Genomic DNA, 20,767 nt, shown 5'->3' on the forward strand with positions numbered 1-20,767 from the left:
GATTTTGGTAATAAGCGGTAGGCATTGAGTTCTGACACACATATGAATGCAGTAGGATTGTATTCAGGTCTATAATCTGCATCCAATTCTGGAGTAATTGAATGTGCACAGGAAAAAGCTGAAATTTACTGGTGGAGATAAGCAAAACTGTGTCACTTACCTTCCTCGCTTCTGAACTGCCAGGCTTCATCTTCCCTTTAGTCCACAGGGTTTCAGGGCTTCTCTCCCCTATTGCACTAGATGACACTACTGATCTGCATCTCTTGAAGGAGCCATGCCTATTTAAAGAACCTCCATCCCAGCCTCTGGTGCCTGAGCAACATTCTCTTTTTGCTTCAGAGTTTCGTCAAACGTCTCCACTTCATGTCTGTTTTCTCCTTGGGCTGATTTTCTGTGTACTGACCTCGGATCTCAACATTGGATTCACTTGTCTACTTCCTGCCCTGAACCTTGGCTTGTTTCCTGGAGCTTCTTTATCTTGATTGTCCATTTTTGTCTCTACCAGTGCTCCTGATACACTTCTGCACTCATCTCCTGCAGGTTAGCCTTTACACATTAGAGCAGAGTGAATCTGGAAGTCGGGATCTGGTACCAACACGCAGTGAAACTCGTCTCCATCATCAGGAGCTCTGGTGAAAACCAGCTGGTTACTTATAATAAAAAATCTAATAACAGTTCTATATTTTATATATAAAATAATTACACCTATTTTTCTTAATAGAGCTATTATAAATATTAAAATCTGTCTTGATCTGAACCTCCTTTAATGCACAAGAGCACTTAGAAAGGGAAAGAGTCAGAACTTGTAGCCAAACCAGCTATACTGCAATACACAATACTGTTGTCAACATCCCATTAAGTGAGATGAGTGATACCCTTGTCAGCATCTTGCTGCTGCTCCTCATTGTATAATTACAGAATGGTTAGGCCCTGGCCCAACATGTATAGCTGGCCACCCTGATGTCCAACCTGTATTCCAAAGAACCTTGCTGTGTGGTCTCTGGCTGCTTTTCACATCATGTCCACCTGACCCTCTTGTGTAAAATGTTCATATAACGGACGATCTCTCATGTCATGTCCTCTTACTCGGTCTCCTAAGTATATATAGTGTATCTTCTGTCCCTGACCATCTTGAGTATCATGATTGCAATTTCGGACAGTCTAATATAGTATTAAACATTCTGAACATGCTTTGGTGTTTTCAGTGGCTGCACTGGGGCTTCATTTATCAAACAAGTTGACCCTCAGAGGCTTAACTGTAGCTGGGTCTGCAAGGAGGTCCAGGACCTGTCTGTGCTGTCTGTAAAGGGTACCTATAGCACAAAAACCTTTTTTCAGACAATTTATATATTTGTATTTCAGCTTTGTATTAAAGTGTGGACTTTAATACAATGTAACTTTTACTACAGCTATTATTCATTGTTTTCCCCATGTGCTGATGTGCATGGCAAAGCAGTAGTTCACCTGCAATCTCCAGAGATGTTTTTTTCGAAATATCAATAGGTATCCCTTGATGCACACAAACGAGAATTCTAGTGCACTGAAATGATTAAGATATACATTCATTCCTTCAGATAAATGATTAAGCTCTCATACTATATCATCTATGATACAACTCCCAGTTAGATTCTGAAAATTTGTTTTTACAGTGCAGATGCACTGTACACATTTCTAAAAATACATGTGTACTGTAACTATGGTTCAAATCTTTTTAATTCACTAAAAACCATAAACTTGTATACTGTATAAAGTGGAAAACATAGCTCTTGATGCAAGAATTACTATAAAGGACTGAGAGAGATGCCTATTTGTGGATTCTTTTATCAGGTAGCAAGATGCATGCCCTCAGAGAATCAAGGTTTGCCCAGCCGCATCTGTCACATCATCACCACATCTGAGAACATGGCTAATTTATTATCAGAACGAGCTGAAATCTCTTGGGTGTATGACTATCAAAGCAGAATGACACTAGATTAAAAAAAAGAACAGGAATCGGCCAGTCCCTTAGGATTCAAACCGCTGAAAGCCACCTAATTAGTTTAGCAGTGTTTTCATGGTTAATCTCTTGCCTGCCTATTTTTTTTTCACGTGATCTGCTTATCTACAGATGTTTCTCTCATAGTCAAGCTATCCAAGATAAGAGTGTAATGCAAACTGCTAGAGGGATGAGAAATTTTACAATATGAGTGCTAAACAATTTTCTAAATAGCAGCTCCTGACACCTCAGAAGTCACACTGTGCAAATTAAAGACAGCGTGTGCCCAAAAAGAAAGCACTTGGACATGCGAAGGAGGATAATACTGTAATAATCACTTAATCTTAAAGAAGAGATTCTATAGTTATTTTGACATCAGCTTCAGGCAAACCTGAAGTAAGTCTAAATTTTCTAAATTTTATATGTGACAGCACACACCTTGCAGAGGTCCGATAACCCCCCCACAGATTCAGACATATAGCTCTGCAATCCCCACTAGTGATGAGCCATACTGCCCTGGGATCAGTTTGGCAGGGATTCACAGAACTTCAAGGAAGTTTGGATGCCAAACCCAAACTCCACAGATATCAATAGGAGCCAAATCTGTCAAATTAAAAATGCCCACTTTGTGAAATAACACGCAAGGGGGTGGGCAATGCCCTGGAGAACATGTACAAATTCAAAAAAGAAAAGAAAAAAATAATTCCATGCAGACAGGAGTAGTGTTTGACGACTTCAGCACAAAACAGCACATAAACCCCTCCAAGTGTCTGCTATGTATTTTGGGGGACCTTTGAAGGGGTTTGTGTGTTGCTAAAAAGACAAAAAAACAAAAACAAACAAACCTTGCAATGTACATCATTTGCTATCAATTTAAACCGAATCATCTTTTTTCTTTTTAAATATCATTTTTGCTATAGCACACTTCACAGCAAAAACGAAAAATAAATAAATAAATAGTCCCCCCCCCCCAAAAAAAAATGCAGACCCTTTGAATCTGGTTTGGATTTTAGGAAGTGCCTTACAAAAAAACAAAAACATGAGGTCCCCAAGAAATTCACACCAGGCTCTTCAGGTCTGGTACAGATTTTAAGGGGGGGGGGGGGGCCTGCACAAAAAAGCAAAAGAAAATGTGTGAGCTCTCCCTAGAAACCATACCAGACCCTTAATTGGCTTGCATGCAACTTGGTTAGCCAAGAATTCCCCTCCTCCTGAACCATAACAAGCCATGTGCCCTCAACATAGGGGAGGGGTGCCTTGATAGGGGTGACCCACCCTTGTCCCTATGTTGATGAGGACAGTGCTTCATCCCCACAACTTGCTTACTGATTGTGGGGGTCTGTGGGCTGAGAACTTACCGGAATGCCCCCTTAATGATAAGGGGTCTCCTAGATTCCCCTCCCCCACGGGAATGATTATAGGGTACATAATACCCCTACTTATTTACAAAAAACAAAGGGTTATAGCTTAGAAATAAAGACACGTAAATGTTCTTTATTTTAAAAAATCCCCAGAAATGTCCCTTGTTGTAAATTGATCAATTACAATGCCCACCACCATCGCCTCACTGAAAAAAAAAATGACCCATTGCACAAAACTAAACCCTGACGATAACACTAGCCAAATGACAGCTACCAATGGCTTTTTAAAGTAAGAACAACTGCAATTATAAAGGGAATCTACAAATTTTAAAATGTTATAAAGTTTAAAGGGTAAGTTCACCTTTTGGAACATGTTACATGATAATACATGACATAACTGATGATGAAACATGTAGGGAGGAGCCAGAGCGTGTGACATCAGCACACATCGGAACGTGGCAGCCATCTTGTTGGCTGGAAACTTATTATTGATTTATATGGTGACATGCGGTTTTACATTCTTGTTTGATGTACATTTATTACTATGCTTTGAGGCAATATATTTAATTCATCTTACTACACTATGAGGATTATTTTTGCATTTTGAATGGGGTTGTCCTCTATGAGGATAATTCTTTTACAGGCTCACCTTCTAGCCCATCTTTTGATGTGAAAGTTTGGAACCAAAGAGTGTCCAGGTCTACGGCTTGCCTTTTGGAACTTATACAGCGCTTTTTGACCCATCCATAACTGGGGATCAACATGATCCGTTAAGAGGCAGAGTGTTTGGTGATGGTGGACTTTTTTCTATCTTCCACTGGCCATTTTCAGACATCTATAGTAGCACTGAGGTTCCATCGAACAGGGGCTTATGCAATATATTTTTATATTTGTGGACTGGACTCCTAAGTTCAATTTTTTTTTGAAGCTGCGCACTTCTGTATATTATTTTATGTGTATTTTTACTTGCAATATTATGGAGGCTGCTCATGTGGATTGAATTATTTATCTTTTCATCTTTTTATTTTAAATAATTATATCTACAATATCGCAGAATTGTAAAGATATTTTTTGATCACTGTAAAGAGCCGATGACGTCGGCTCTGTCATGTGATCAGCTGTATCCAATCACAGCTGATCACATGTAAATAGGAAATGCCGGTTATTGGCAGTCATGTCAGCATGTGAGGAGAGCAGAGCCAGTAATCGGTATTACTCAGAGTGAACATCTACACTGATCATCAGGGCACTGATGATCCATGCCCTGATGATCAGTGTAGCCCCATCAGCGTTACCTGTCAGTGCCCATCAATACCACCTGTAAGTGCCCAGCAATGCCACATATCAGTGCCTACCAGTGCACATCAATTTTACATATCAGTGCCCATCAGAACTGCCTTTCAGTGCTGCCTATCAGTGCCAGTCAGTGTCACCTATCAGTGCTGCCAATCAGTGCCACCTAACAGTGCCACCTATCAGTGCTGCTAATCAGTGCCGCCTATCAGTGCAGCTTGATAGTTCCAATCTGTGCCAACTAACAGTTCCAATCAGTGCCACCTATTAGTGCTAGTCAGTGCCACCTATCAGTGCCCATCAGTGCTGCCTATCAGTGCCATATATGAGTAGTGCCTTTCAGTGCCCATCAGTGATGCCTGTAAATTTCCAAAAGTGATGTATGTCCATGCCCATCAGTGCCACATATCAGTGCCTCCTCATCAGTGTCACCTATCAGTGCTGCCTATCAGTGCTCATCACTGCAGCCTCATTAGTGCACTTTAGTGAAGGAGAAAATGTACTTATTTACAGTAGTCTTTTTTAGTTTGTTTAGCAAAAAATAAAAACTCCAGTGGTGATTAAGTACCACCAAATGAAATCTCTATCTGTCTCAAAAAAATGAAAATGTTTTTGTTTGGGTACAGTGTTGCATGACCGCGTAATTGTCATTCAAAGTGCGACAGCGCTGAAATCTGAAAATTGGCCTGGGCGGGAAGGGGGTAAAAGTACCTGGTAGGCAAGTGGTTAATGTGAACCTCTCTTGTTGGTATCTGGTATCCACTAAACCTGCTAAAATCTTTCTTCTGCCCCTCCAAACTGTTTCTTGGGCTATGGACAACCTGGAACAATATTTCATATTTGGTGGACTTGTCCCAAGATTAATGTTATTGGACTGGAATATACACACAGATCTAGGAATGCTTGCACTACCTTATAAAAACTGATTGCAGATATTCCAAGACACTTTCAGGCATTAAGTGTTTAGACTCCTGTCTGCAAAAATATCAATAGCAAAAGCCTAGAAATCATCTTTTTGCGATTTGGCTCTGAGTCACTTTAACTGACAATTGCACGGCCACGCAGTGCTGTACATAAATCAAAATGTATGTATTTTTTCCACAAATATAGCTTTCTTTTGGTGGCATTTGATCACCTTTTTGGCTTTTGAGTTATAAATAGGAAAGACCAACAATTTTGTAAAAAAAAACAATATTTTTTATTTTCTGCTATAAAACATATCCATTAGGCCAATATGTATTCTGCTACATATTTTTGGTAAAAAAAAAAGGTGCTAATAAACATATATTGAGCAGTTTGAGCAAATGTTATAGGGTCTACAAACTATGGGACATATACTGGAATTTAAAAAAAAAAATGTTAATACTAGTAATGGCAGAGCTCGGCAACTTATAGTGGGACTGCACTATTGCGGTGGACATTTTCATACTAACTGACACTAACTGACGTTTTGTGGGAGTCAGTGACACTAATATAGTGGTCAGTGCTAAAAATATGCACGGACACTAATATACTAATAACACTGGCGGAAAGGGGTTAAACATCTAAGGTGATCAAAGGGTTAACTGTGTGCCTAGCTATGTGCTTAGTGTACACTTGGTGCTGCTTTAACTAGGGGAAGTGAAGGATCGTGTTCCCACTTTGCATGGACACACGATCCTTTGCAACCCCCCCACCCAGAACAGAGCTATGCCTTGCTTACATTGGCAGAGTTCTGTTTTGTGTCCTGGCCAACAATCGGCAGGTGCCAGTGGATATCCGTTCTCCGGCACTTGCAGATGAGTGTTCACAGCAGAAGTGATCCGCCGGTGGTGTGTGCTTGTGCCCCCTTTCCCCCATAGCAGAAGTAAAAATGCTATGGGGTGGACCTACAGCTGAAACAAAAATTAACATTTGGAAAGACTAGAGCAATATAACATAGACTGCTTGAGATAGCATTCTGATCCAGCAACAATACCCTTCAGTTAATTGGAAGGAAGCTTTATCCTCTGGTTTTTCCACTTTATGAATTATGAAGTAAATCTGTATAATTATTATAAGACAACATGTTAATGGTTCTCTTTACATGTTGCCATTAGACCATCCTAGCATTTACCCAACCTGGCCCTAAACTTTGTTTTGCATAAAGAATAATGCCACTCAGGTATTGAGTAAGTGGTTCCCGGAGGAAGGTACAGTTGAAAAAGAAAACCTCTTTCAACACACTGTCTATTGTTTTGTGAAGACTTTGCCCTAAATACAAATGTAGTTAATTGCACATGTAGGCATGCAACTTTGCAATGTACAGTAAAAGGTTGCATAGGACATGAGAGAATGAGAACAGGGTCTGTTACAGCTTTTACAAGGATTCTAAATAGGTTTTTGTGCTATACATAAACACTTTGAACAGAAAAGAGCAATTGTCCAATCTTTCTGGGACAGTGGTTATGCAGGGTACATATCATGCATAACTAACAATTTACATACAAAGTATATTGTTTAAAATAATAAAACAAATGCACATTTAATGCTTGAAATACATTTGAACAGTGTTTGTACTCAGAACACTAACTTATTAAAAACCTATATAAGCCAAAGCAATTGCACAATAAAATGACAAAACACCACTTTCAATAGCCTTGTCTTCATATTAAAGACTTGTTACTCAGTACACACACATTATCCTGCTTTATGTAACAGTGATATGCTTCTTGAACTCAGTGGGATCATTATAAATGTAATAAGATAAGATTTATTATGCAAGCATTTTAGCAGAATCTAAGGGTATACGGTAGAATATTTTACCACTAAATTTAACTCCAGAAACGATTACAGTGTCGTCTCTATTATCCAATAATTCATCATGACTGCTAACAATGCCATAACTTATTTAGTGAAATGTGACAGCATTTTTGGGATGTCTTGCTATGCCTCGAGATTAATTGGTCTGCTCGCAAAGAAGCACCAAAGATCACTTGGATGTTGGAAAAGAATTAATGGGATATGATACATCATTATGGAATAACTAAATGCAATCTTGTGTGTCAGAGTAAATGAGAAGATATTAAAGCCTACTTATTATTTAAAGGCGGAATATTCTCTGATGCACTAAAACATTCATTAAAAGTAATCTGTGGAGTGCAAGACATTTTTGCCAGTTAAAATCAAAAGTCAAAGAACCAAAAGAGGTACAGGTAAAAATATACAACATGTTGAAGGGATTATGTCTGTATATGCAATATACATTTTAGAGGTCTTAGGATGATTAAGAGGTCATACAAATCTCATTTAAAGTGAATATACAGCCAAAACCTTTTTTTACATAGTGTGGGGAAGGATCAGAATACTTGTTGAGTGCTTACTGTACTATCCAAGGCCCCATTTAGAGACACCTGTCTTCATTGTCCTTCCTGTGACAAAGGTTACACCAGAAAGGAAGTCTGCATTTTTGAATAGCATAGGAGAAGGCTAAACACCACACTAGCTTATTTTGTTTCCTTGTTGCAGATTTTGGGATCTTCTTGTTTGAGGAAACTGTTGTCACCATGACACTAAGTGAATAACATGACACTAGACATTATAATAGTAAGAAAAGCTGACAGGGTTGTAATCCTTCTCTACTCTCTCCAGGTTAAAACATGTTTTACCTAGACTTACACAATAAGTATACATACTAATTACCTGGTTCCTTGAAAGAAAGTCTTCCAATAAAAGCGTCTGGAATCACCTAAAAAAAAGGCATAGTAATTCAAGAACATCCTATTACTGAGCAGTATTGGTGACAGCGTAGGTCTCTTTGGGATTTCTATTTGCGCTAGGATAGTACTCCCTGTGATCCCTATAATTTAGCTATTGTGTGCAATAGTGTGCATGCACTGTTAAACTGTTGGCCCACTTTTGAGTAAAGCAGCACTTAGCAGTTAATAGTTTAGTAAATAGTGATTTAGTTTAATAAAGCACTAGACATACCTTGTTCTATATTCCCAAACATCCCATTTTGATATTCAGTTAAAGTTTAAATCAAATATATGTTTTCGTGGTTACACAAATAAAAAATTACCTGTTCCTCAGTTCCTAAACAGAAATATTTAGTAGCATAGCTGTTTTTGGATAGCATTGTTGCCCTAGGCCATTTTGTACATGTTCCTTGTCCTGTTGCATGCAGTTATTTTTGTACTAAAAATGAATACATGACTTTGCTACTGGAATCAGTACATTGCGGCTTTACATATATTCACAATTACCTATTTAACTATACAGACCAACAAGAAGAATGGTGTCTTGAATGATAACAAGTCTTCTGACTCCTCTCACACACTTCCCCCTAAAATGGGGGAAGCAAGACAACTATCAATTTCAAAGGGAGAGGTCAGCAGTGGCAGCTTCCATTTTTCTTCCAATGCAGATTTTCTTTAAGTTTCATTCTTTAAGTCCTGTTTAGACCCATCTGGTCTGTTTAAGTGCATTAACCAATGCATATTATCATGTGTTATGTCACACAATTACTGTAGGTCCATTGCGTTAAGGCAGTCCATTAAATTTAATGAGCTGCTAACACACCACTGACACACATACCACGCAACCCATAATCTGGCTTGTACTATTTTTCCAGTTTAGAGCACCACAACGCACAGTAATATGTTATTATGCATTGTGGTGAACTCCAACACAGGTAAGTTGGTTTAAGATACGTGACAGTGCTAGGCCCTGCCACAGTGTGATTATAGGTAAAAGACATACAGGATTTCCATTAAGACAGAATACAAGGCTCAAGAGCATTGTTTTTGAATGTAGAGGACTGGCTTATCAGTATTCTTCAGGTTTTGGAATCCCAGATCATGGTCTGGAGCTTGAAGGCTCCAAAGTGTCTTGGGTGGAATAGAACCTTCAGTCCTGTACCCAGGTCCTGCTGGAGACCTGCAGGCCATTTGAGTGCACAGGTGTGCAGATTAATTATAAGCCAGGCCTGATCTTAGCTCAAAGCTCCTATTTCGAAACAGAGCCTTTATGTGGAGATACATATGTGCTCCAGCCAGAAGCAGTGAACTGCTCAGGAGACAATACCCCATGGGAGGGGGAAATTCCCTATCCACTGTGTTGGAGCAGCTATGTCAGCAGGACTAAGAGAGCTGAGGCATGTAGCAAATCCAGGACACTGGAGGAGGTCTGTAAATCTCAGAAGATTGAGAGAGCCCAAGGTGCAGGGACAACCTTACCTAGAGGTCAGGAGTGGGTCTGCACAGCTGGGGGCTGTAATTTAAGGTTGAGAGAGCTGGGAGAGCTAGAGAGCTGGGACTGAGGGACCAGTGCCAGGAGCATTGGTGTTGCTGACAAGGGAGTCAGGTGGCTTGGCATTTCTTGTTAACTGTTTGCTTTTGCATGGGCAACCATGTCTGTGAACTTTATTATTATTATTATTATACAGGATTTATATAGTGCCAACAGGTGCTCAGCACTTTACAATATAACGGGAGACAATACAGCAACAATACAGTTCAATACAAGACGGATAGGAGGGCCCTGCTCCTTGGAGCTTACAATCTAGGAGGGAGAGGCTAGCAGTACAAAAAGGTAGTAACTGTGGGGGATGGACTGGTTGGAAGAGTATAGGATTCCATTATTAGCTGAGGGCAGGATAGGCTTCCCTGAAGAAATAGGTTTTCAGAGATTGCCTAAAAGTGAGCAGAGTAGGCGATAGTCTGATAAATTGGGGTAGAGAGTTCCAGAGGATGGGGGAAGCTCTGGAGAAGTCCTGCAGATGAGCATGGGAGGAGGAGACAAAGGAGCTAGAGAGTAGGAGGTCTTGCGAGGAGCGGAGAATAAGGTTTGGGTGATATTTAGAGACAAGATCGGTGATGTAATTTGGGGCTGAGTTATAAATGGCTTTATACATTATTAATGTTTTGAATTTTATCCGTTGGGCAATGGGAAGCCAGTGGAGGGATTGGCAGAGAGGGGTGGCAGATACAGAACGGTTAGTAAGGTGGATGAGTTTGGCAGCAGCATTCATGATAGATTGAAGAGGGGATAGCCTGCAATTAGGTAGGTCAATGAGGAGGGAGTTACAATAGTCAAGGCGAGATATAACAAGGGAGTGAATAAGTTGCTTAGTGGTTTCCGTGGTTAGGAACGGGTGTATTTTGGAGATGTTGCAGAGGTGAAGTCTATGCGATTTGGATAGTGATTGGATTTGGGGCTGAAAGGACAGATGGGAGTCTGGGATTACACCTAGTACCCTGGCATGAGGGAGGGACTGATGATTGTGTTATTGATCTTCATGGAGAAGTCAGGGGAGGGGGCACGGGCTGGAGGGAATACTAAGAGCTCAGTTTTGGAAAGATTGAGTTTGAGGAAGTGGAGTGACATCCATGCCAATATGTCACTTAGTAGGTTAGTAATGCAAGAGGAGACTGAAGGGGTGAGGGGTAGAAAGATATATTTGTGTGTCATCAGCATAGAGATGGTACTTAAAGCCATGGGAGTTTATCAAATGACCAAGGGAGGAGGTGTAGATGGAGAAGAGAAGGGGTCCAAGGACAGAACCTTAAGGGACCCCTACAGAAAGAGGGAGTGAAGAGGAGGAGGCAGCGTTATAGGTAATGCTGAAGGAGCGCTGCGATAGGTAGGAGGAGAACCAGGAGAGAGCAGAGTCTCTGAGGCCAAGAGAGTGGAGTTTTTTGAGGAGGAGGGGATGGTCAACCGTATCAAAAGCCGCAGAGAGGTCAAGTAGTAAGAGTACGGAGTAGTGACCATTGGTTTTAGCAGTTAGTAGATCATTAGTGAGTTTTAGTAGGGCAGTTTCAGTGGAGTGTAGTGAGTGAAAGCCAGACTGTAAAGGGTCAAGAAGGTTGTTGTCGGTGAGGTGGGAGCTCAGGTGATTGTAGACTAAGCGTTCTAGGAGTTTAGAGGTAAATGGCAGCAGGGAGATGGGTCTTAAGTTGTTCAGGTTGGTGAGGTCCAGGGAGGGCTTTTTAAGTATGGGAGTGATGTGCGCATGCATTCCCCTGGGAAGGCACCAGTAGAGAAGGAAAGATTGAAGATGTGAGGGAGGGAGCATAGGATGGAAGAAGAGGGTGACTGTAGTAGTTGTGAGGGGACAGGATCCAGGGGGCAGGTAGTGAGACGGGCTTCTGAGAAAACCTTAGTGACCTCTTCTGTAGTAGCAAGGTCAAAAGAGGAAAGTGTTGAGGGAGGTTAAATATAAGGTATGCTAAGTGGGATGGATGTCTGTGCAGTGGCAATGCCCCTACGAATTGCGTCAATCTTGTTTTTGAAATGATTTGCAGGTAAAGTGAGCAATGAGTGAGGTACTGGGTGGAAGTGGAGAAAGTAGAGAGTTAAAAGTAGAGAAGAGACGATGAGGACTGGATGACAAGGTATTAATAAGAGTGACAAAGTAGGCTTGTTTGGCAGCATGAAGGGAGGAATTGTATGTTAAGAAAGCAGATTTATATAGGGTGAATGCTTGTTGAGATTTGGTTTTACGCCACAATTGCTCCAGCACACGACTATGTCGTTTAAGATTTCTGGTGTCGTCAGTCTGCCACGGTTGTAACGCTCGGGGCCTGATGCTGCTTCGTGTTGTTAGAGGAGCAAGTGAGTCTAATGTGGATGAAAGCGAACTGTTGTAGACAGCAGTGGCCAGGTCAGGGCAGGACAGGGGAGAGATTCTGTCGTAGAGTTGGTCAGTTGCAGAGTGGAAAGGAGCAGGGTTCAAGTTGTGAAGGTTTCTGCAGGTAATTGTTTGCTGCTTGGAGAGATAGGTGTTTGAAGACAAGGACACTGTGAAGGTGATGAGATTGTGATCAGAGAGAGGAAAAGGGGTGTTTGTGAGGTTGTAGGGAGTGCAAAGATGGGAGAAAACAAGGTCTAATATATTCCCATCAGAGTGAGTGGAGGACTGTATACATTGTGCTAATGCAAAAGATGAGGTTAGGTTGAAGAGTTGGGATGTAGCCGGGTTGTTGACATTAATGGGGATGTTAAAATCTCAGAGAATGATAGTAGGTAGTTCAGAGGAGTGAAAGTAGGGTAGCCAGGTGGAGAAGTCATCAAGAAAGCGGGACACCGGTCCAGGACGCCGATAGATCACTGCAATACTCAGAGAAATGGGAGAAAACAGCTGGATGCTCTTTTAAAAAAAGTGGGCTGGCAAGCCTTTAAAACACAGTTCGGACTGGCATAGACTTCACTCAAATGCTTCTACTACTGAGCTAGACATTTCCCATACATAGTTGCCAACATTTAAAAAAAATTTTTAAGGACACTTTTTTTGTCTGTATGTGCAGAAAGCCAGTGTAGGTGGAGAAGTATGTTAATTAGGGGCGGGGCATTCATTTTATGGGTGTGGTTTATACTGAAAGTGAGAGGTGGCAGCACGTCGCAAAATGAGTGTGGATTAAATAACACAAAATATTGGGCGTGACTTAAAGGGGGTGTGGTTAAATAGAGTGCAATTTTCTTGGACACCCCCCACGAAATTTTGCTCTCCAACCCAACATCCCAAAAAACAAATAAAAACACACATAGACTTATCTAAAGAAACTTTGACAATGTAAACATAAAGATCTGGTCCACACTCACTGGTTGCTAGAGGTTAAAGCACACCATTACTGCTCACTGATTGGTTGCTAGAGGTTACTGCAGTTAGAAAAATAGTCCCCAGTTTGCTGCAACCCCCTTCCCACTGAGCAAAGGGGCCAGGAAATTTTTAATCTTTTTAACCGCTGAGCTCTTGCAGAAGTTCTTTCTTAGGCTGCCCCCACCCTGATCTCTGATTATCAGAACATTGGCCAGGACTGAGCAATGGCGGGACATACTTCAAAATATTGGGACTATCCCGGGCAATCCGTGACAGTTGGCAACTACGCCCATATCACCAATATTAGGGCACTCTTAAAAATGGATTGTGTCTTAACTACCGTGCTTCAGTACATGACTTGCTGTGCCTTGCATTAATGTTCATTTCACTGTGTGTTACTGCGATGCATAGGTCGGAATGGGACCTAAATGTTTTTGAAAACAACCATACTTATTTCAAACACTGAGTTACTCTTGATTTCCCCAAAATATTTGCTGACACTCTATCCAAAACTTTAGGGTTTGTGATTATCACTTTGATCTAAATGAAGTAGGATAAAGCAATAGCTGACCATCTAGCATAAAGCATTACTTTCTGTTTAGTCTTCATAAATTTGTAAGCAAGAACTTAATAGGTAAGCGACACCATATCAGCTATTCTAAAGCTAGTATGTTGGACACTGCACACATGGCAGATCATTACATTAAGCACAAGTGAATGAGCCTGACATTCAGTTCAGCCCTACAGCAAACGTCCTGATTTGTAAGAAGTGATTGCCACTGAGGTGGGCAGAAATAGGATCAGAGTGGTAGAGGCTTAGCAAATAAACTATGTCAGAAAAGACTTTAAGGGATAGAAAGCTAATGGACTTAGACCCTGCTGGATACAGTGGAATTGACTTGGAATAATTCTCTCTGGTAGGATTAACATGACTCATTTATCATTTATCTCGCCAGCTGCTTAGGTAAATTTGGTACTTTAGAATTCCCTGTGTATAATCTTAACCACTTGAATGATGAAGAACCCTGCAGCAAGGTACAGAGTACAGTGTTAAGGATTCCTGCACTCGCTGAACTGGTTAAAGTTGTACTTGTAATGCATTAGGGACCTGCATTGCTTATCTGTAATGAATTCAGCTCATGCCCTTCTTAAGATACTTATTCTGCCTCAGGAATAGAAACATCAAGAGAATGGGCACTGGAAATAGTGGCGTCACATTTGTCAGGACCAGCAAACTACATGTCCAAACAGTTCACATTGTATGTCTGAGAAACAAATGCACTTTATATTATGTTGTATAGCCTAACCTCCACATGACCTTGGTTATAGCAAGCAGGTTTTATAATATGACATACAGGTCATAGACAGCACAGACAAAACCATACAAATACAAATCACCATAACCATCATCATTAGGTTACGTTTCACTTGTAAGCTCACAGACGGCATGTAGGTTTCAACACTGGCAGCTCAGACTGTTATTTTTCTAGAACAAAAAAAAAATAGCTGGAAAGTAAAATAGCATACTCATCTTTCCTCTTTCCTGAACCCTTAACAATTAAAGTATCTATTTATCAATGCTTTCACAAATTGAAGCTCAGGTTTCACAACTAATTGACACAGTAGTTGTTCAGCGGTTCATGTCAGGTTTACATCAGGACAGGACTAGCTCAGGATTTTATCCTGTTCACACATATGTGGTTTAGAAATGGATCCCATAGAAGTCAATAGCCTGTAATCTGAACCTGAACCTGAAGGCACTGCTCAGGAATCATACAGAACTCTTTTTCAAACAGTATTGAATCCGCACCACAGGAAGCAATGTTTTTTCACATGTCATGCGGATTGGATGTGGTTCAAACTGCATCCAGTCCTCATATATGTGAACCGGCACTTATTTATGTGGTTTAAACCATTTTTTTAAATAAAAGAAACCTGTTGTTGCTACTTTTTGAAAATTGCTAGCTGGATTTGGACTTGTGTGTTCCTTACTTACAGTCCATATAAAACTACCCTGTCCACTGGGTGACAACACTGGAGTGATTTATCTGCAGAATAAACATTGTTGTCAGCTTTAAAAGAAAAATCACCAAACCTACTGGAAAGAATAATAGGTAATGAAATCATGCCACAGGGATGACTCAGAGAAACAAAAACTGCAATGTTGATTCTATTGAAAGACTGCAGCATATAAGTAATTTAATCAGTAGTTCAACTTTTAACCATAATCCCAACTTTTAAAGCATAAACTGTCACTGTACCTCTTAACCACCTCAACACACTGCAAAACTATCACCTTAAATCACAACTCTTGGAAACTTGAAAAATATCCCTTTAAGTGGGAATTAAGTTTCTCTGCCCCATGTTCTAGTAGTCTAAAGTCTTGACATCATCAAGATGAATGCACTTCACTGGATGTAATGATGCCAAGGGACAGTCCACTACCGAAGCATGGGGGAGCACCATCTACTGGAAAAGCAGAGGATCAGCTAAGTAAAACTCTCCCCTACAAACAATTAACCCTTGCTGTATGGGATAAATTTCCAGTTTCCCAGAGTTGGACATTAACGACCACCCTGCCAGCTTTTACAATGTGCCCAACTATCATCCCCTGCAAAATAATGCATGCACTGTTACAATGTGGAGTTAATTTTCATGCATGTTCTTATATTAATATACATATATGCACAATAAGAGACAAATGTACCATTATCCAATCAGCAGTTGCCACATGACAAATGCAGTGTCAAGCTGACAGCTCATGAACTGAATAGTAAAAGGGATAGGGCATAACCAATCCTAATTTTACTTTAAGAATCATAGGACTTGCCAATCTGTGGCAGCCCTCACATAATTATCTTGTATGCAGCTCTGTGATTATCACCTTAGCCAATGTCTCTAGAAACCGTATGTATGCAAAAAAGAAGCAATTATTAGCATAATCTTTATTATTATTTCATAAAATACATACCGCAGAAGGAGCAGGGTTTTGTATGTTCAGCATTAGTATCTCACCTACAACAATTTTTGACAGTGATTTCTAGAGAGTTCTGTTTACATTATGGCTATACATTACTAAGTATATATAACATCTAGTTATTAATATATTAGGTCTAGTTATTAATCTATATGATCTATCAGTAAGTGATGGTTTGTTATGACTGCCATAGTGAAAATTTGACAAAAACATAAAAGCACAATGAGACTTAACAGCAAAATTACACAGAAGTGCAAACCAGAACTACCTGCAATACATCAATGATAAATAATGAACATAAGTATACTGCATGCTTTCAGAATAATAAATATAGACTGAGAAATGCCCTAAGACACTGAACAATATAGTCAATACAAAGCTGCCGTTCTAACTGAGATAGAGATATTCTGGTGTGTTTTCTAGTTGAACATTTTATAAATGGGAGCTGTGCCATAAATAATGATATATTGATCAGTAAACTACAGTCAATAACATGTGGCAATACAATCATTAAGCACAGCAGAACAAACACTAAACACGGACTTTGCGGTTTGCCTGCACCTTCTAAAAGGACCACTTGTCAATGTTCCTTCTGGAAAGGCTCGGAAAGTGACCTCTCTGCTAACAGAGGTTGTACAAAGCTGTAGGGGACACAGTTATATTCATTTGTTCACACTAGGCCTGCAAACTGAACAAAAAAAATGATTCTCAAATTCCACAGAGTGGAGAAAGAAAAATCTCCTACCTGATCTAATTTCCAATGAAACTCTGCAGGTCTGAACGTGTCAGCTTGGTCAAAATCACGGCGTAACAGGAAAACAAGACGGCAGTTGTGTACGTACAATGCATAGTGATGGCGATTCATTTCTACAAGAGAAGTACATAGACACTCAACGAAGAGCATTTGTGTATATATATATATATATATATATATATATATATATATATATATATATAGGGTTTAATTATATATATATATATATATATATGTGTAATACAATAGCAAAGAATCCAAAATCAATCAATTTTGCTTAGGTAAATCAAACCTGCTTTGATTTTAAGTTACCACTTGGAAGATCCCAGGTTGGAAGTTATCCTAACTGCCATCCAAGATTTCAGGTCACTGGTGCTAGTCAGGTCCACTTTCACTTAATATGTATAGACCCATTACTGCAATAGGCCAGTTATACAAAACAATACAAATAGTACAACAGTAAAAACCAGTGGTAAAGCATATGAATAAAAAGGTACAGAGCAAGAACCAGCAAATAGGAAGTGTGGCCGGTGATTGCATTATAGAGCACAATTGTTGACTTGTTATAACTTAAAGAGGACCTGAACTCTAAAAGTGAAGATTTCCTATTTTATAAATAACATCTTGAAATTGAGTGATTTTTTTCCCTGCAACCTATTGTTGCAGAAAAGAAAATCACATAATCTATGGCCTGCCTAAGTAAAGGATCTCATGCAACTAAGCAATTAAAAATTGAACTTATATTTTAGATTATAGTATTCTCCAATTAAACAAATTCAGTCCCTGCTGTCACTTACCCTCCTGAATTTAAAATTACAGTGCATTACTAGACAAGAAAAACTTTCTTTTTTTAGTTTTTGTGATTCAGGTTGGGTAGAAATATCCATTCTGCCAGAAGCAGCACCATAAAAAATACAATTTATAACAATGCTTTTTTTTTTATTTTTTATCAGTCAGTAATTTTGTATTGCTTTTTTTCCAGCCAGAAGGTGGAGCTCTGGATCTATTTTTCCATCAGTAGCATTGCATCCATCTCAGCTGTGCCAAAAGATGTCCCTTGTTTAGAGTATTTAAATTAGTTATCAATGCAATGGCTCATTTCTTATCAGTCATGGAGTCTATTGTTTCTATCAGGCAAGGTAAACTGCAAACAAGCTGACATGTTGTCCTGTCTTTTTAGCTAAGCTATAGAGTACAGGGAACCTTTTTCATTTATTAAAACTTTATTTTTAAAACAGAGATTGAATAGAGATAAGACAAATGGGAAAACAGATATAAAACAACAGTTCAATAATGTATATTTAGTGCCTCCCTTGTGAGGACTACTTGTATTTTTGCCCAGGTCTTCCCCCTTCTTTGCCATGCTGCCAAGCACAAGATGTTTTCCACAGCCAGATACACACACACCTGCCCTTTGTCTTCAATGACCAATCTAGAGGATGTTTGTTTTTGTAGTTTTATTGTAGGGATGGGGAATTGTAGGAGGATACTCCAAAATTAGAACTATCCACACTGAAGACATCTAGCTGATCTATTAGTTAAGCACTTTTGAAGTCTTGGCTGAAACAGATAGCAGACTTCTCTTTAGTTCATATAAGCAAGTAGCTTGGTAGTGAGCAAAGTCCCTTTTTCTAGTAATAGTAGTTAAAATGCTGCGGTCTTCAGGTATAAGCCAGTTACGACAGGCTGTGACAGCCCAAAGGTAACGTAGCTAAGCAAAGTCCTTTGCAGTAGCAACAATTGGACAAGTTCTTCTGAACACTAGCCAGTGTCCCCTTTCATTTCCAGACCCACACTGACTATCAAGAACCAGGGGAGGTAACAAGTACACAGTCCCCAAATTCCTCAATGTCTGTACTCACAAGGCCCAAGGGCAGAATGGTTGCCTCCTTCTAATCTTCCAAGCAAAACCCTCCAGTGGTACCAGACATAGCTTTGGCAGACATCTCCCCTCAGTCAGCTTACTGAAGAACCAGGGTCACTGTTTCTAACTTCAGGCCCTCAAGTTGACCCACCTGAGGCCATATGGCAGCACGTACCAGGTGAGGCAAGCCTGCCTCCAGTTTGTTTGGTTCAGTCATCTTCTGGGAAAGATGGTGAACCCATGTGCTCACATACAGAAAATACCACTCCCATCATGCATTGGGACTGCCCTGCTCTGCAATTGGCCAGGGATGCTATTCATGCTGATAATTTACCTAGTTTACTCCCAAGTTCTGGAAGGCTTTTATAGCTTCCTGAAGGTGGGCTGAACTCAAGGAAAACTCAGCAGCACCAGAGCATCATGAGCAAATCTAACTAATCGATTACATCACTCTGTTAAACAGAGAGCCCAGCTAGATTTTCCTAACAGCCTCTCTGTTAATCTCAGAAACACAGCTATTCTTAACCTAACTATACAAATCCTAGCACCTACCTAGGAGGGTGCTACATATAAAGTAAATATACTGTATGTATTATGTAGATTTCTAGCCAACTAAAATAACATTGACCCAGCTAATTACAAATTTTCTTTAACCATAGCTCGCCATTCAGTGCCTGTATAGAATTTATATTAATGTAATTAGTGAATGGATATTTCCCATTTAATTTGCAGCAGAAATTGTTTAAAAACAACACACACATTATATGAATTTACTAATTAGTTACCTGTCTTATCAGAATTGCATAGTATTGTCTCCTTCTCTGCTCTTAACCCTGGGCTAGGACCATGCTTCATCCACATGGTGATAGTAAACTGATCAGTTAGATTCTTTGGAACAATGGCATCTGGAATCTTTACTCCTTGCTTGCCATCAAACTTGAAGATCATTCCACTGTTATCCATAGGCAGACCAGCTGTCCAGTTGGTGGTGGCACTGGGTGTTGGGAGTAGGTCTATAACACCAGATGAGGCTCCTAAATATGTAATGAAGAATTCAGTAAAACATTTTAGACAATGCATAATAACCAAAATACCAATAGCATCAAGGGAGAGAGGATTGTAATTTCTGATCTTTCTAACAGTGTGAAGATAATGCTGGAAGATAGTAATGTTTATATAACAGTTTACTATCTTTTTTTGCAAGCAAATTCTGTATTTTGCTGAGGTGAGTACCAAAAGAAATAAATACAAAATGATCAAGATACATGTATCTTGATCCTACAGCAACTCGCTGTTGTCACCTACTTGTCTTCACAGACTGTAACTTATGTTATATTGTACTGTATATGCTTGTGACAAGAATAGAATCTCAGCAAGGGTGAGCATACTGTTGGTCAAGAAGTAATAATCAAGTCAGAAATAACTGTATACCACATATTGCCTCTATTTAATACACCTCCTTTAGGAAGCAGCTCTAATACTTCCTAATAATATCTGTATGATTAGTACAAGATGTCATATATATGTTCTTTTTATACAGTTTGAACAGATTCCAGCACCTGTCAGACTGTCAAATCATGCATTTAAGTCCAGCCTACTGTTGTGGTCATTTTCACCCACATTAGTCAAAACCCCTTACCTTTTGGATGTTCTATTTTGGGTGGGGGTGGGGCTTCTATGCTGAGAAATGTATCTGTCAGTATCTGTTATTTTCGGACCATCTGCCACAGTCACTATCCATCAATTTCCGTCATTCTGTGTCCATCACAGATTACAGCCATTACAGTCTAAGTCAATGGGTGCTAGCCAAAGTCTCTGCCTTATCTGTAAGTATGTGTCAGCATGAGTTGAGTGCAATGCAATGAACAAGTATATATACTATGATTCTTAACCATTTTAAGAATAATTTGGAGCCTTATGTATTTTTAATGTCATTTAGATCATCTACAAATCCTAATAACTTGTATGAGCCATTATAATCCT

General features: G+C 39.7%; 1 protein-coding gene across 1 annotated transcript in view; it reads right to left on the minus strand.

Moving 5' to 3' along the window:
• CLSTN2 (calsyntenin 2) overlaps positions 1–20,767 on the minus strand; it is a 1,070,252-nt gene that overhangs the window by 162,275 nt on the left and 887,210 nt on the right. The window contains exons 7-8 of the mRNA XM_089669513.1: positions 19,570–19,818; positions 16,912–17,033 (exon numbers count right to left, since the gene is read on the minus strand). Coding sequence (XP_089525639.1) covers positions 16,912–17,033; positions 19,570–19,818 — 371 coding nt within the window. The remainder of the gene's footprint in view (positions 1–16,911; positions 17,034–19,569; positions 19,819–20,767) is intronic.

This window comes from Staurois parvus, unplaced genomic scaffold, assembly GCF_062004578.1.
Source record: "Staurois parvus isolate SC_StPar_1 unplaced genomic scaffold, SC_StPar_1.0 ptg000078l, whole genome shotgun sequence".
Classification (NCBI taxonomy): domain Eukaryota; kingdom Metazoa; phylum Chordata; class Amphibia; order Anura; family Ranidae; genus Staurois; species Staurois parvus.